General features: G+C 51.5%; 1 protein-coding gene across 1 annotated transcript in view; it reads right to left on the minus strand.

The window, feature by feature from the left end:
- The window catches only part of SORL1 (sortilin related receptor 1), a 147,583-nt gene extending 134,255 nt beyond the window's left edge, over window positions 1-13,328 (minus strand). The window contains 1 exon segment of the mRNA XM_032472526.1: window positions 12,631-13,328. Within this exon segment, the coding sequence (XP_032328417.1) occupies window positions 12,631-12,906 (276 nt within the window). The 5' untranslated portion in view covers window positions 12,907-13,328.
- Between the last annotated feature and the right edge of the window lie 987 nt (window positions 13,329-14,315).

A 14,315-nucleotide genomic window follows, 5' to 3' on the forward strand; every position in this document is an offset into this window, starting at 1 on the left:
CAAAGCAGGCTCTCCAAAGAAAGTGGTAGGAAACCCGGGAGTCAGGGCAGCCCCCAGCAACGAAGAGCGCCCGCAGGGCCCTGCGCTAGACCCCCGCGCTTTGTGGGTGGTTTCCTTCGTTTGTGTCTTTTTCCATACCCGCCACCACCACCGCCACCGCCTCTCCCCGTGAGCCCCCTGCCCGTCACCAGCCCCCTCGTGCAGCTGCGAGCTCCCAGACCTCTTCTACCAGCCCTGCTCACGTGGGACCCACAGACCACCAAGGCGAGAAGGGGTGGGCACACACAGACCCAGAAGACGCTGGTCTGGGAGCTAGTGGGAGGGGGTGGGAGGGTGGCTTTTCCAGAACATAACCTTGATGTGCAGTCAGTTGTAACTACAACCCCGGGGCGTGAACAACCTTCCCTCTCCCATCTCCAGCTCACGGGGCGTAGCTGGAGCTTGATAAATGAGACACAATTAATTGGAGCTGTAAAAAGCAGCAGGGAGGGGGGCCCACCGCCTCCCCACGGAAGGCAAACAGAAAAATCATATGCTACAGAAGCCCCTGCACACAGAAACTGCATCACAAAGAACAAACAGCAACTGGGGCGCAAGTAGGGTGGGGGGCAGGTCGTTAAGGGTCAAGATAGCCCCCTAGAAGTCACCTGGTCCAGGGGTCCCAAACTCGGCTGACATTCAGAGTCCCCAGGGAGACCCCACCCTGCTGATTCAGACCCCTCTGACTAGAGGCAGGAATTGGCATCTTTTAAGACACACCCCTGGTGTCTTTAATGCAGCTTCTTGGGGAACGATGGATCTAGTTCACTCCCCTTCCTGCCAGCAGACCCTGGGGCTTAAATGGCAGTGGCTAAGAAAGCTCATTCTTTCCGTGGGCAGTTTGTCTTTGGGTATCTTCAGCAGCTGTTAAAACTCTAAGATCTACTGATATATGCCACAATGTAGACAAACCTCAAAAATACTACGTTAAGTGAAGGAAGCCAGACACAGAAGGTCACCTATTACATGGTTCCATGTATATGAAATATCCAGAACAGGAACATCCAGAGAGTCAGAAAGCAGACTTGTGGCTGCCAGGGGCTGGGGGAGGCGGGGAGTAGGCAGTTAATGGGTAAGAGGTTTTATTTTGGAGTGATGAAAAGCGTTTGGAGCTAGACAGAGGTGGTGGTTACACAACACTGCGAGTGTACTAAATGCCACTGAACTGAACTGCTCACTTGACAATGGCTAACCTCATGTTCTGTGAATTTCATCTCAATTTTTTTTGAAAGCCTCTACCTACGACCTGTGAAGGGCACAGTACTTCTCAAGGGCTGATCCAATACCGAAGAGCTCCCACTCTTAAGAAGCTCTTCTTTCCTCTCATCTCGATCCTTCCTGCTACCAAAATACGCAGCTAGAATGAGTCACAGAGGAGGCAGGCTGAGGAGTGGGTCTCTGGCCAAAGCGATCCTTCAAAGTGCTGTCAGCAGTATCTGCAGGGCCAAGGCATCCCCGCAGGTCCCTGGCTGGAGAAATGGCCACAGGCTTGGGGCTGGCGTCCACTCACCAGCCCAGACGGGCACACCTGGGTCCACGTCACCCATGTTGTCTCAGTCTCCTGGCAGGCTCTGGCGTTCCAAGGAGTTTACGTGATTTGCCTCATTACTCAGGGACGGGGACGAAGCTGCTGCCACCCGAGCCCTAAGCTCTGGGTTGTTATAAATAGGAGGGCAAATAAATAGTTTGTTGTGTGAAAGTCCCAACAGCCTGTGCACCAGCCCACTGGGGGCTGGGTACCCTTTGGGTCTCTGTTCTCACTTCACACCTGTCAAGAGTACACAGCACCTCTAGGGGAAATCAGTGTGGCAGATCTGACCAGCAAACAAGGAATTTACAATAAAATCCACCAAAATCTGTATCGTCACTGAGTCATTCAGGAAGATGGGGTCCCTTAATGGAACGGGTCGCACTCTGTCTCCCGTCATCTCTTCTGCCATTACCTCTTCCAAATCGGTCAGACCTGAAGATCAGGATGTCCCAAACACCCATAGCCTGAATCCTCACTGCTCCTCAAGCTTCCTTCCAGAACGCAGGATGAGGCGGACAAGTAAGCCAGTCTGGTTCACTCCTTTGCCTCACTAGCAATGAAATACAGAGAGGCATTTTTAAAATTCTACAGCAAAAGAGAAAACAAATATCCTGTCCTTCAACTGCCAGGACAGAAGCCGCTGCTGAATCCTCAGGACTCCGGGACGGGCCCGAGGAAGCCAAAGACGGACTCCTGGGGGTCCAAGAATAATAAGGTTCTCAAATCATCTGTGTGCACGACCTAAATGCTGGTTATGCAAATCGCCCCGGCCTGTCCCCTTTCAAGACTGTGTTCCCACTATATTTAGTAAGCTTATTCTCCTCCCCAGATGCTCCTCCACCCCAGAAGGAGAGCCAAAATCTAGTTTACGAGCTCCCTGTAGACAGGCCCCTGTTCTGGACGCTCCGCTCACTCACTTGACTGTTGTCAACAACGCTTCACTTCGCCCTCAGAACCCGTTAACTACATCGCTGATAAATGCAGGCAGCCCATTTTACAGATGAGGAAACAAAGCGAGAATGACCTGGGGCTTAAAAACTCAGCATTTCACTATCATCTCCTTAACTGGAGTCACGAGCTCTCTTTAGATGTATGTATTTGCCTCTTCCTGACTTGCAATATCCGTTCAGAGACTTTATTTCTGAGTGACCTTTGGCATGCAAATCTGTCTGCCATTGACCTCTATCTGCCACCCCGTCCTGGTGACCCCCACTCTGTCAGTCAGCAAACGGCAGGCTTTGCTGTTCCGCAAGGGCTCCCTATTAGAAAGAACCTGTGAAAAATCTGTCGTGAAAATAATCACCCTGTAGTGTACCAGTTGGGAAGCAAGAAAATATCAGGGCCAGAAGGAAGCGTCCGCATCTTGCAGATGAGGTTAAGCCCAAGGAATGATCTAGAGGTGGTGTTTCCATACCGCCTTAAAACCCAGGGCCCCAGAGCGGGGTGCACAGCACGGAGCACAGCAAGCCCCTTGCCAGCACCTTCCCCTGCTGACACCCTGAACCAGGAGCAGCCTTAGACAAGGATTCACCTCTGGACCCAAAGCTATTCCTGTGAGCTCTCGAGGATGGTTCCAGAACTTCCACTTTCCCCGAACCTCCACTCTGACTCTGCAGCTTCACCACACACAGCGCCGCCACCCCCCACCTCACTCGTGCAGTAACTATTTACTGAGCACTCACTACACTCCAGATGCCACACTAGTTGTTACGAAAACAGCAGGCCTCCAGGTCCTGCCTTGTGGCTCTTAGATTGGCAGGGGAAGCAAACATTAAACAATTAATTCCACGAATAATGCTTACAGTTGTTAAATGGGGGCGGGGGGTACATAACCAAGTACAGGACTGCCTTGAAGACATGACCCCCCCAGTGGGTACTATAAGGCTGAAGAGGGAGGAGTCTGGGCAAAGCGGATGGAGAACAGAGAAGACAGATGCAGAGGAAGAACAGGGTGAAAGCCAGGAGCGGGGAGGGACCCGCGACTTGAGGAATTTTGTTAATGGAAAACCAGTGTATCAACAACAAGGACCTACTGTATAGCACAGGGAACTAACTATATTCAATAGCTTGTAATAACCTACAACGGAAAAGAATCTGAAAAAGAATATATATATATAAATGAATCACTTTGCTGTACACCTGAAACTAACACAACATTGTAAATCAACTCTACTTCAATTAAAAAAAAAAAACTGGTGTGGACAGGAGAGCCAAGGGAAGGGCAGAATTATATGAGATCTCAAGGTTTTGAAGGAGGAACAAAAGAGATCATGGCCACCGGACCCTTGGCTGAGTGCAGAACTTTCACTGGACTATTTACAAGAGTCAAAGGTGTCACCGTGAATTTGAGGCAAGTCAGAGGCTTGGTCTCGAGGCTTTCCCAGCTGCACAATTTTGGGTACCTCCCTTCACCTTTCTGAGCCTCAAGATGCTCATCTGTGAGATGAGAGTAATAAGCCTTAGCTTGCCAATTTCACTGGACCATGATGAGCATCAAATGAGTTGTTATCCATGAATATATTTCAGAAACTCCGAAACACTAAAGCATTATTTCCCCCTTGTCAGCGGTAGCATCTTTATACCAACATAAACGGTTCTTCACAACAAGGCTGTACATTAAAAAATTACCACGAGCATCAACAGGACTGGAACCCTGAGGCCCGAGTGCAGGGAAGAGACACAGCCCTTCCGGGTCCAGCTCAGAAGGCAGTCACAGCCAAACCCAGCGCACAGGCAGCCTTCCCCTGGCTCCACACCTGAGCTGGAATCTGGGGAAACCCAACCTCCGGTTCCAACGCAGAGGTGGCACGGATTTCTAGCACTTTCCTGGCCTCATGGGGAAAGCATTTATATTGCATCCCACAACCAAATGCCTCCAGGCCTCACCTTACCAGTGGCTTCTCTGCCGCACTTTGAGGGGAGCTTGTGGGCAGGAAAGAGCTCATCAAACCCAAGAGCATGGCTGGCCACTCAGCGAGATGCCTCTGCTCCCCGAAGGGCAGGCGAACGCTCCTCAGACACCCCCCGCTAGCTTAACTCCCCCAACCCGGTGATGCCAGCCCTTTCACTGCCATCCAGCTCTCCACATCCCCGCCTTGGCCCTTCTCTGAAGATGTGAGGCCTCGTCTCCGCAGTAACCCCTGCATCACCTCCAGCAGCAGCACGCCTCGCCAGCTTCAGCAAACCACGTGCACCCGTTCACTGCAGGATTTTTTTTTTTTTTTTAAGAACTACTCAGTGAGAAAACTTCAGGGAACTAAATATACACAGATGAGGTAAGTTATCAGGACACAATCTCATGTTAACTCAATTAATTGAGCACAGGTTTAAAATATTTCAAGTCTCTTCCAAACACTCCCCCAGTTTCACGGGCCACTCACCCTGCTCCATTCGGGGTCCCCACTCCCCGCCATCAGCAGCTTCCTCTGCTGGGATCCTGGGGCAGGCCAGCGTGAGTCTGCCTCTCCTGGTCCCTGGGGAAGACCCAAAGGGGTCTTGCATGTATCCTCCGGGCTAACAGAGAAACAGGGTCCTTTACTATCTGGCCCTCTCCCACACGTATGGCTCATCTCAGAGGCACCCACTTGAGGCTTCCCGGTGACAGTCCCTAAGCTAGCCTCTCTCCCAAGGTCGGTTTTAACCTTGGCCCTCCAAGCTCCATCAGCTAGTCCCAGCTTTGCCCAATTTCTTTGGGCTACAGAGGCTTCCCGGAAGTGAAAATTTTCATCACGACATTGGCCGTCTGCGCACAGCCGAGTCCAAAGCTCCCCAACCCCTCAAAATAGAAGGGATCTCACCTCAGTACCAACTAACATATTAAAATCCCAATTCAGGACTCAACTCATTGGCTCCAACCCTTTTATTTTATTTAAGAATCACCCTCTTTAACCCAGTTATTTGCAGGCAGAGGGTTTCTATTCAACAGACTTCTAAAGAAAAGAAGCAATATCAGTTACCTTCTTCATTTAAAAAACAAAAACAAAAACAAATGGGGAGGGGAATAACCCCACACCGGCCCTTCCACAGCACAAAACACGAATGATACATCTTTTTATTGCCCTTGTCTGCCACTCCGATTGGGGACATAATCACATCAGCCTGCCTTTCTGAGAATCCGTAGCTGTGTTTTTAATCTAATTCAGGAGACTGGAGATAAATCATGGTGAAGGGTCCGGATTTCCCGAGCCAAGCCTGCGGCAGCAGCAAGAACCATGGCACGCGGACTCGGAGGGCCGGCAGGGAAGGGGGGCACGCGTCGTGATGAAGGCCACCCGCCCGCGCTGTCTGTCTTCATGCCCGCTTGCGGGCCGCAGGGACGGAAGACACACTGGGCTCCGCAGAGGTGAGATGCACAGGAAGCCGAGGGCGGGGTGGGGAGATGGCCCCACCGTCAAGGCAGCGGTTACAGCTATCGCGGCTGAACAGACGCGCGGGGTCTGCACAGCACCTCGGCCAAGTGGGCCGTCTGCGCACGGCCACGTCCAAAGTCAAGGCCCTGAGGTCGGCCTTCAGCGCCCAAGCCCCAGATAGGAGGAGGCAACTGTGCAGAGGCAGCGCTAAGATGCACATGCCACCCCCGCCCCCACCCCCGCCCCCGCCAGCTCCCCGCCCAAGCATCCCTACCCAGGAAAGAAAAGGCCACCAGCTCCAGACACACAACCCTCCAGACACTCAATCCAGCTGTCAGCTGCCGCCCAAACCTGACATTCAGACGCAGCCCTCGACTCTCGCCTTCCCTCCCGTTTGTGGTGGAAACAAAGGCTGGCCTTGCTGTGGTTACAGCTTCTCTCCTGGGTGAAGCAGCCGTTGCCACCACTGGGAAAGGGAGGCCTCTGGTAACCTTAAAGCTAGGCCGTCCAAAGGCCATAAGTGGCCATTTAAACTTCAATTTAACTTGGCGGGGAAGGATATAGCTCAAGTGGTAGAACACATGCTTAGCATGCACAAGGCCCTGGGTTCAATCCCCAGGACCTCCTCTAAAAATAAATAAATAAACAAACAAACAAACCTAATTACCTCCCCCCCACAAAAAAATCTTAAAAATAAACTTAAATTTAACTTGATTAAAATTCAATGAAAGGAAATAAATTCTTTGGTCATATCAGCCACAATTCAAGTGCTCAGCCACCATATATGGCTGGCAGACACACCGGCCAGCACAGGGACCAAGTATTTCGGTCATCATCCAGCCATCAGAGAGGAGACCTGTCATGAGGCCAAGAGATAGGCTCTTCTGGCTCCTGGCTGGCAGTAGTTACCTCTATTATACCATTATTATTAAAAGTCACTCAGTGAGTAACAGAATTTTGTAATTATTTTTAACTCCCTATAGCAGTCGTGACTGTTACAAAGTCCTATTTTTATGGAACCCACCCCAAAATGCACGAAGCAGGCCTCATGTTAAAAAAAAAAACAAACAAAAACTGAGGGTCTCACAATAACATAGTACGAAACCCAAATCCTGATCAGCAGCCCACCTGCCTTCTCTGATTTATAGCACCATCAGCCACCTCAACGCTAGAAGGCTGTCCATGCCACTTCTTCGGAGGCCCAAGGTCCACAGGTCGATAAACCAATAAATTAGGTCGAAATTAACTGCGGCTCGTTTTAAATGGAGGGGAATTGATTTCGGCATCTCTGTGGCTGGACTGAATATGCCACGTTCCCGATGGATTCTGGCACACCTAGCGAACACAACAGGATGGTTCCAGGCTCAACAAAGACAAGGCCTTGGCCCTGCAGCCCAGACTGCTTTCTGCAAAACACAAATCCCGCCAGAAATGAAACCAAAATACAGAGAGTCCTCCTCTGCTTTCCATCCCACCTGAACCTTAAAAAAATGGAGGAAAGGTTAATATCAGACCTCAGCTTTAATACGTTTCTACGCGGTCAACTCTCAAACGCTCTGCATCTGAATTACTGTCAAAAATTCTAAACTCCAAACTGGCTTTCCCTGGCACGTTTTTGCCAGCCATTTTGCATATCAGCTGCACAAAGAATGCAAACTCATTTTCATATTCACCTAAGGAAAATTTAATTAGGAAGGTATGCAGATGCTTAAAAGAAAAGACTAAATAAATACATAACAAAGGCAAACAGTTTATTTTTTGGATCAGCTGCTCCCCAGATTATCTGCATGCTCCTGGGTCTGTGCTGTTACAGGGGACGGTACGAGGCTGGCTGTATCTACCCATGGCCCTGGGATTAAACAATGACAATACAAAGATGGCTGTCATCTCTAAGGAGGAACAGACCAAAATATGATGATGAAATGTTCCTACAACATCCATCTTTTGCTCTGGGATGTTAGTTGCTGTTAGAATCTGCCTCCTGGATCCCAGGTCTCAAAGCAATTTGTTAAGCATACTATTAACTCCATTTTACAGAATATAAAGAAAACAGTCTGGAAAAGAACATGAGTTAAAACCAAGATCCACCATCTCTATATTCTGACGTTCTCACAAACCTGGGCCAGACATCGCCAGGGAACTGCCCTCCAGCATCTTCCCAAGTTACAAGAAGGCTACACGCTACCGCTCTCCTGCAGGAACCCTCCAAGTGGAACACTATTTTCCCCTGGCCTGGAGGAAAAGTAACACTATTTTATACGACAACACTTTGGGTAACTCCCTTCCTACCGACAGTCTTAAGGCCATAAATATATTTTGGAGCTTGGCTTAATTTCATTATTCATGGGGCTATGGATAACAGAAAGCCACCGATATTTCGAGTTTCAAATTTTATGTCCCTACATGTTACATACGTATAGAATGTTTTTGGAAGGACATACAAAAAACTGATGACCGTAGTTTTCAATGAGGAAGGGACACTGGGTGAATGGGGACACAAGTGAGGGAGGGAAATTTACCTCTCACTGCATACTCTTGTGTACAATTGTTTTGTAAACATGTATTACCTACTGAAAGCTAAATAAACGGATTGGATGTCTTTTTATTTCATCCCTTTCAGTCTCTCCATCTCCTCACTCCTCTTCCCTGTCCCCTTTTCCTCCCATTCCTTCAACCTTTTGAAGCCTCCACCCACTATGCCCCAAGACCTGCAAGCTATTAAAGAACTAAACAGTGGCCAGAGACGGAGCCAAGAACTGTGTACAAGAACAGATGCCAAGTGGGACCAGGAAGTTTTTCAAGGTCACACCCTTTATCAAGCCAACCCAACATGCCAAACAACCCTTCATCTGCGTAGAAGGAGCCAACTTGAAACGGCAAATGCTTCGCCTTCTCGTCTTTTGGAAGCATACGGGTCAAACGTCCTAACTTCAGAGTCAACCAGCCAGTTATTTCCCAAGCAAGTGTATCGTCAAGAATCTACCCCAAAAAGATCTGAAGTTAAACAGTCTTCCGCCCCCAAAGCAGGCTCTTTGTCCTCCAACCCTTCTGCTGTAACAGACACTTTATTTTCAGTCTCAAATCAGGACACTGAATACTCCCTGGCCTCTAAAAAGCAGGAATTACGAAGAGAGAGCTCACTGGAAGGAAAACAAACCTGCAAATCCTGTTAGGCTTTGCGCTTCATTCCAGAGGATTTTTCCCCAAAACAATACCATTAGCAATACCATGACAGCCCTAAAAGGGAGCCTCCTGTACAATAGAATCCCAGCTCTTCATTCAAAATAAACCCCAGAATAGCACAGGATAATCAGGGCTCATTCCCACTCTCCGTTTGTGGGCTCACCACAGCCCTCCTTGTGAACACCTTTCCTGTCACTTGGAAGTCCTTCCCACCCTCCAGGCCTCTCTCCTTCCAGGTGGGCAGTCAGTCCACAAATAGTCATTAAGGGCCTCCCTAGTGCCAGGGACACAGAGAAGAGACTTGCTCTATGCCCTCAAGGAGCAAACTGGGAGACGAAATGGTTAAACAAGCAATTAGAACACAAGGCACGAAGTGCGGTACCCAAGCTCAGGAGAACCCTTCCCACCAGAGCCTGGGAATACTAAGACGTATTCCCTGGACGCTGAAGAACGGAACAGAGGTTTTGCAGGCAAAGACAGAGGTAGGGGAAGACTATCTGAGGCGGAGGAAAAAGCAGGTGGCACAGAGGCATGGGGCTGCCATAAAATCAGGAAGAAATTCAGTGCGACAGGAACTATGCAATCCCCCTCCTTGGACCTTTTAGAAGGAATGCAACTAAGCCTCGTTTACTCCACAGGTTAGCGGAGCCAGAGGAAAACCACTGACGTGGACTCCAGCAAAGGGCTCTTTCTCAGAAGCAAAAGTCCTCCTGCTCCCCTCCCTGAAGCTGGTGGCCTGAGCATCACCCCTAGGGCTTCAGCAGTCAGGCAGCTTCTGCTTCCAGCCCTAATCTGTTCTGCCAGGCATCCTCTTAACCTCGCTCAAAGGTCAGAGGGCAAGAAGCTGCAGAGTGGCCGAACCCACTGCCCCTTTATCACTCTGTCTCCCGTGCCCGCCCATATCTGCAACCCACTCACCCCCGCCCTGAAGAGTGGTGGCTGGTTTACTGTCCCTGTTTACTTGTCCCCTCCTGGTATAGTTTACATGCCTGTATGCTTGCATCTGTTTTATCTCCTCCTTTATGAAAGCAGGGATGAAAAAAATCCCCCCCTCATCTGCACCCCACCCCTATATAGAACCACACTGAATTCAAGCGATACTATGGAAAAAGTTGCAGTTCCTTACGTTTAAAAGTTAAAGGGCGAGGCTGGGGTGGAGTATGAAGGGGGAACTTGCTTAGGGCTGGAAGCAGAGTGGCCGTATAATTTATAAGCTGCATCCTGACACTTTTGAGAGTGAACACAGCACTTTTCATAACCAACAGGGACAACTTATAAACCAGGTCTGCCCCAGGGAAAACAGAGACAAATGGTCACCTTGCTAGAAAGATCATTCCAAATAAATGGGAGTCCCTTCAGAGCTCCAAGAGGGACAGGGCGAACCCCTTCAGTCCCTGGTTCCTGTGCCTGCTAGTCTGAAGGCTCCGCAGCAGATAGTGCTTGTGGCAGAAAGCCCAGAACCAGGAAGTCCCTCCTTCGGTCTAACTCAAATCCTTATAGAGTCAGGTTAGTCCCACTGTTATTAACCTCGGGGCAACCGAGAACAATAGCACAGGGAGGAAGCCTTAGAGAAGAAAAAACAGTGTCCCCATCCTTGGTAGGAATTCCTCATTAGGAGTTTAACAGCTAGTTGTCCATCCTTCCACAGAACCAAACTCAGTCTGGCTGGCTCAGAAATATAACAGGCGAGGGTTTTTTAGTCACTCTTGAGGAGAACACAGCTCATCTTTAACTAGCCCTAAACCCCTGGGAGCTCTCACAAACCGAACCCAAGGAAGAAATGGCACCTGTGTGCATATTTTCACGACCAGGAAGCTCTTCCCGCAGCCCAAACTATAGCTTTGGGGGGAGCTGAGCTCTGGAAGGGATGTCTCCCACTGCTCCCCACTCCCAGTCCCCAGAAAGCTGACTCAAGCCCAGAGCAGAGCTGGGCTGACTGGGAAGAGTCAGTCAACAAGGGAGCCTCTCTTTTTCCCTCCACCACCCTCCATCAGGATGCTGTCATCCCAGTCCCGGGGAGGGCAAGGATCTTGCAACAAAACAAAAGAAGTTCCAGATGGGGGTGGGGAGGGGAACAAAGATCTAGACCCAGGAGGGAGCCACGAAGGCAGGCTCCAGCAGCCCATGCCCACCAGCAGACCCAAGCCCCCAGGCACAGACTTCTGCCCAGGGGCTGGTGGTGGATGGAAGTCAAAAGCTCCTACCTCCTCACTCCATCCCTATCCCCTTTCTTATCACATACGTTTTACTTTAGAAAGGAGTTACTTAAGTAGCACTGTGTAGAGGGGCTACTGTCTGATCACTCAAAGGTCACTGAGACAATGCAGACAAAAACTAAAGAGCCAGCAATCCTGCCCCACATGACCTTGGGCTGGTCTCTTCACCTTTTCCAGCTTTGGTTGCTTCATCAACAAAATGACACAGTAAGGTGAGGTGGTTTATAACGTTCTTCCTGGCTTAAAGGGTTGAACGTTTAACTCTGTATATTTCCTCAAGAAACGGCTAAAGGGAAAAAATCAGTGAAGAGACGCAGAACTCAGACTAATCTTTTCATGTCTACTTTAAAGGGAAGGTTTTGACTCTAGAGATTGTGTAATTTACCACCACCACTGGTTCCATTTTTCCCTCCCCCACCGACCTTCTCGTTTTTGCTGATGTCAATCTCAACCACAGGACTGGGCATCTCATGAGACAATAACTCAGTAAAATTAATTTTGCCAATGCTGATACTAACCCACAAACTCGGTTTGCAATGGCCAGCAGCAAGTCCAGGCATACAAGTGAAATTCATGTCACCTATGATCTAATAAACCCATTGCCTGGATAGAAATAAATCACCTGCTGAATAATAATGCCCACCAAATTCTCGCAGGCTTTCAAATCCCCAAGGGTCATGAAGGATATTCATGCCCAAAATAAAGTCAATATTTTGAATTGAAGAGGAAGGGAATAGATAGAACCTCACCCCCCCAACAAAAAAAAATTCTGCCCTTACACACACACACCCACACACACACACACAAACACACCCTCTCTTGCTTTGACTATTCCAAGAGTCAAGCTTTCAGGTTTGCCCACCTTAATTGTGGATTTAAAAAATGTTAAGTGTGGAAACCCCCTCCGCTTAGTGTTCTGGGTGAACGTACAGCAACTGCAGGAGGCTCGCCTCCGCTGCCAACTGATGCTACACTAAAGAAAGCCCGTTTTCTATCCACGCGTTAAATGAAGCTGCACCCCTCCGATACCTGCCGGAAACTCCAGAGGGGTGCACACACCCTGGGGAAACAGGCAGTGCACCCCGAGAGCGACCTGGAGTCCGTTTGCTAAAATTGACAGGAAAAAGGAAAGATCAAGGCAATTCAAATGCTGACGGTCGTACTCCTGCGAGAAGGGGAAAAACAAACGCCAGCCGGGAAGTCCCCAGCGGTGCCTGCACCTGGGAGGCGACTGCAAAGGATAGATGCGGGGGTGAAGCAGCGCAGGGAGAGGGGACAGCCGGGGGAAGGCGGGGGGCCCCCGCTCGCTCACCTGTCCGTACACCTGGATGGGCTCGGGCTGCAGGGCAGCGCTCCGTCTCCTCCGGAGCCGCTTCTCATCCGCCCCCCGGGGCGCCCCGCGCGCCCACCGCCGCAGTTCGCGCGGGTCGCCCCGCACCACGAGGAAGCCCCGGTCCTGGGGCCGGAGCGCGCGGCCGCCGGGCAGCGTCTGCGGCCAGACCTCGCCGACAGCCCCGGGCGGCAGCAGCGCGATCAGGGCGAAGAGGAAGGGGAGTCGCGAGTCCCTCCTGCTGCTCCGTGTCGCCATGTTCGGGCGAACGCGACCGCAGGTGGCGCCGCCGCCAGGAGAGAATGTGCAGCGCGAGGCCGGGACGCCGGCCGGGCCGGGGCCGCGCGCGCCGCTCCCGGGGCTCCAGGCCGCCCCGCTGCGCCTGCCGCCGCCGCCGCCGCCGGGTCCCGCTCGGCTCGGCGCGGCGCCGTCACGTGTGAGGCTCGCCGCCGCGTCCGCTTCGCGCACTTTCTCCGCTGCGGCCCCTCCCCCGCGCGGGGATGGGGAAGTCAAGGCAGCGCGCGCGCGGCCCCCCGCCCGTCCGCCCTGCGGCAATCGGGAGTCGCCGGGGGCTCGCCGGTCCTCGCTGGAGTTCTCGCCTCTTCTGCCGGGTCACTTCCGAGGTCGTCCTAACCCGCGGCCCGTCTCCTTTCCTGGCTGCGCGGCCCCCTGTCCCGCCACACGACCACCTCCCCCGCCCCCCTGCCGCATCCCCACCTCCGGGGGAGCGCCGAGATCCAGAGAAAATTAGCTCCGAGAACACAACGGGCACATCAGAGTCCAAATGAACCCGCCCCCATGGTGGAACTCACGTAGTTGCAATTACTCTGGGCACCACAACTACCCTTGATCGAGCTCGACTGCCCCTGCCCCAAGCACAGTAAATACACGCCCTGCATAGAGGCAGTAAAAGCCAGGGCACGTCTTACGAGGGACTCGCCACACCTGAACAGTCACACAGTTACACAACGATTTCTTGCACACAGGAATACTTGCGCGGGACACCGAGCACCCAACATAGTGGCTGACTTGTGACTTGTGACCCCCGCTCCTGGGTGACGGAGCACTGAGCCACCCGACCTCAGCCTCAAAATGGGCACACTTGCCAGTCCCTTCAGCCCACAGCCAACCCTGCTGTAGGTCCTCTTCCCAAGAAGGTAAAAGCTTGCCCCTGGGGACAGGAGGGGCAGACACCCAAAGAGAGGGGAGGACGCACTTTAAATTAACCCTAAATGTAGCTTGAAGATCCAGACCTTCTTTGAACCGCAGGGAGATAAAACTGCGGTTGGAATTGGCCAAGCAAACCCAGGGTCCATATCTTCTGCAGGTTTGTGGGAGCAGCCGAGGCCTGTCTACTCTGGCCTCCTCTATGTCATGTTCCACTGTGTTCTGGACTCAGACCCTGGTTTTTGATAAGACAGACGCAGCAGGGCTGAGGGAGAGACGACTTCTACAGCTACAGGCAAGCCCTTGGTTTAGAGGGAGGAAGGGATGGCAGTTCAGTTCCCCCCAAATGTTTCAGGTCCCACCGCTGCCCTCTAGGACACTCCAGTTTGCTTAGCAGACCCCCTTCCCTTACCTAGCACGCCCCAGGTGACAACCTGCCAGAGGAGGCCTTTCCTTGCCTCCCTAAACCCAGCTTTCTACCACCATCCCCTACCACATGC

The sequence above is a fragment of the Camelus ferus genome, chromosome 33 (genome assembly GCF_009834535.1).
Source record: "Camelus ferus isolate YT-003-E chromosome 33, BCGSAC_Cfer_1.0, whole genome shotgun sequence".
NCBI lineage: Eukaryota > Metazoa > Chordata > Mammalia > Artiodactyla > Camelidae > Camelus > Camelus ferus.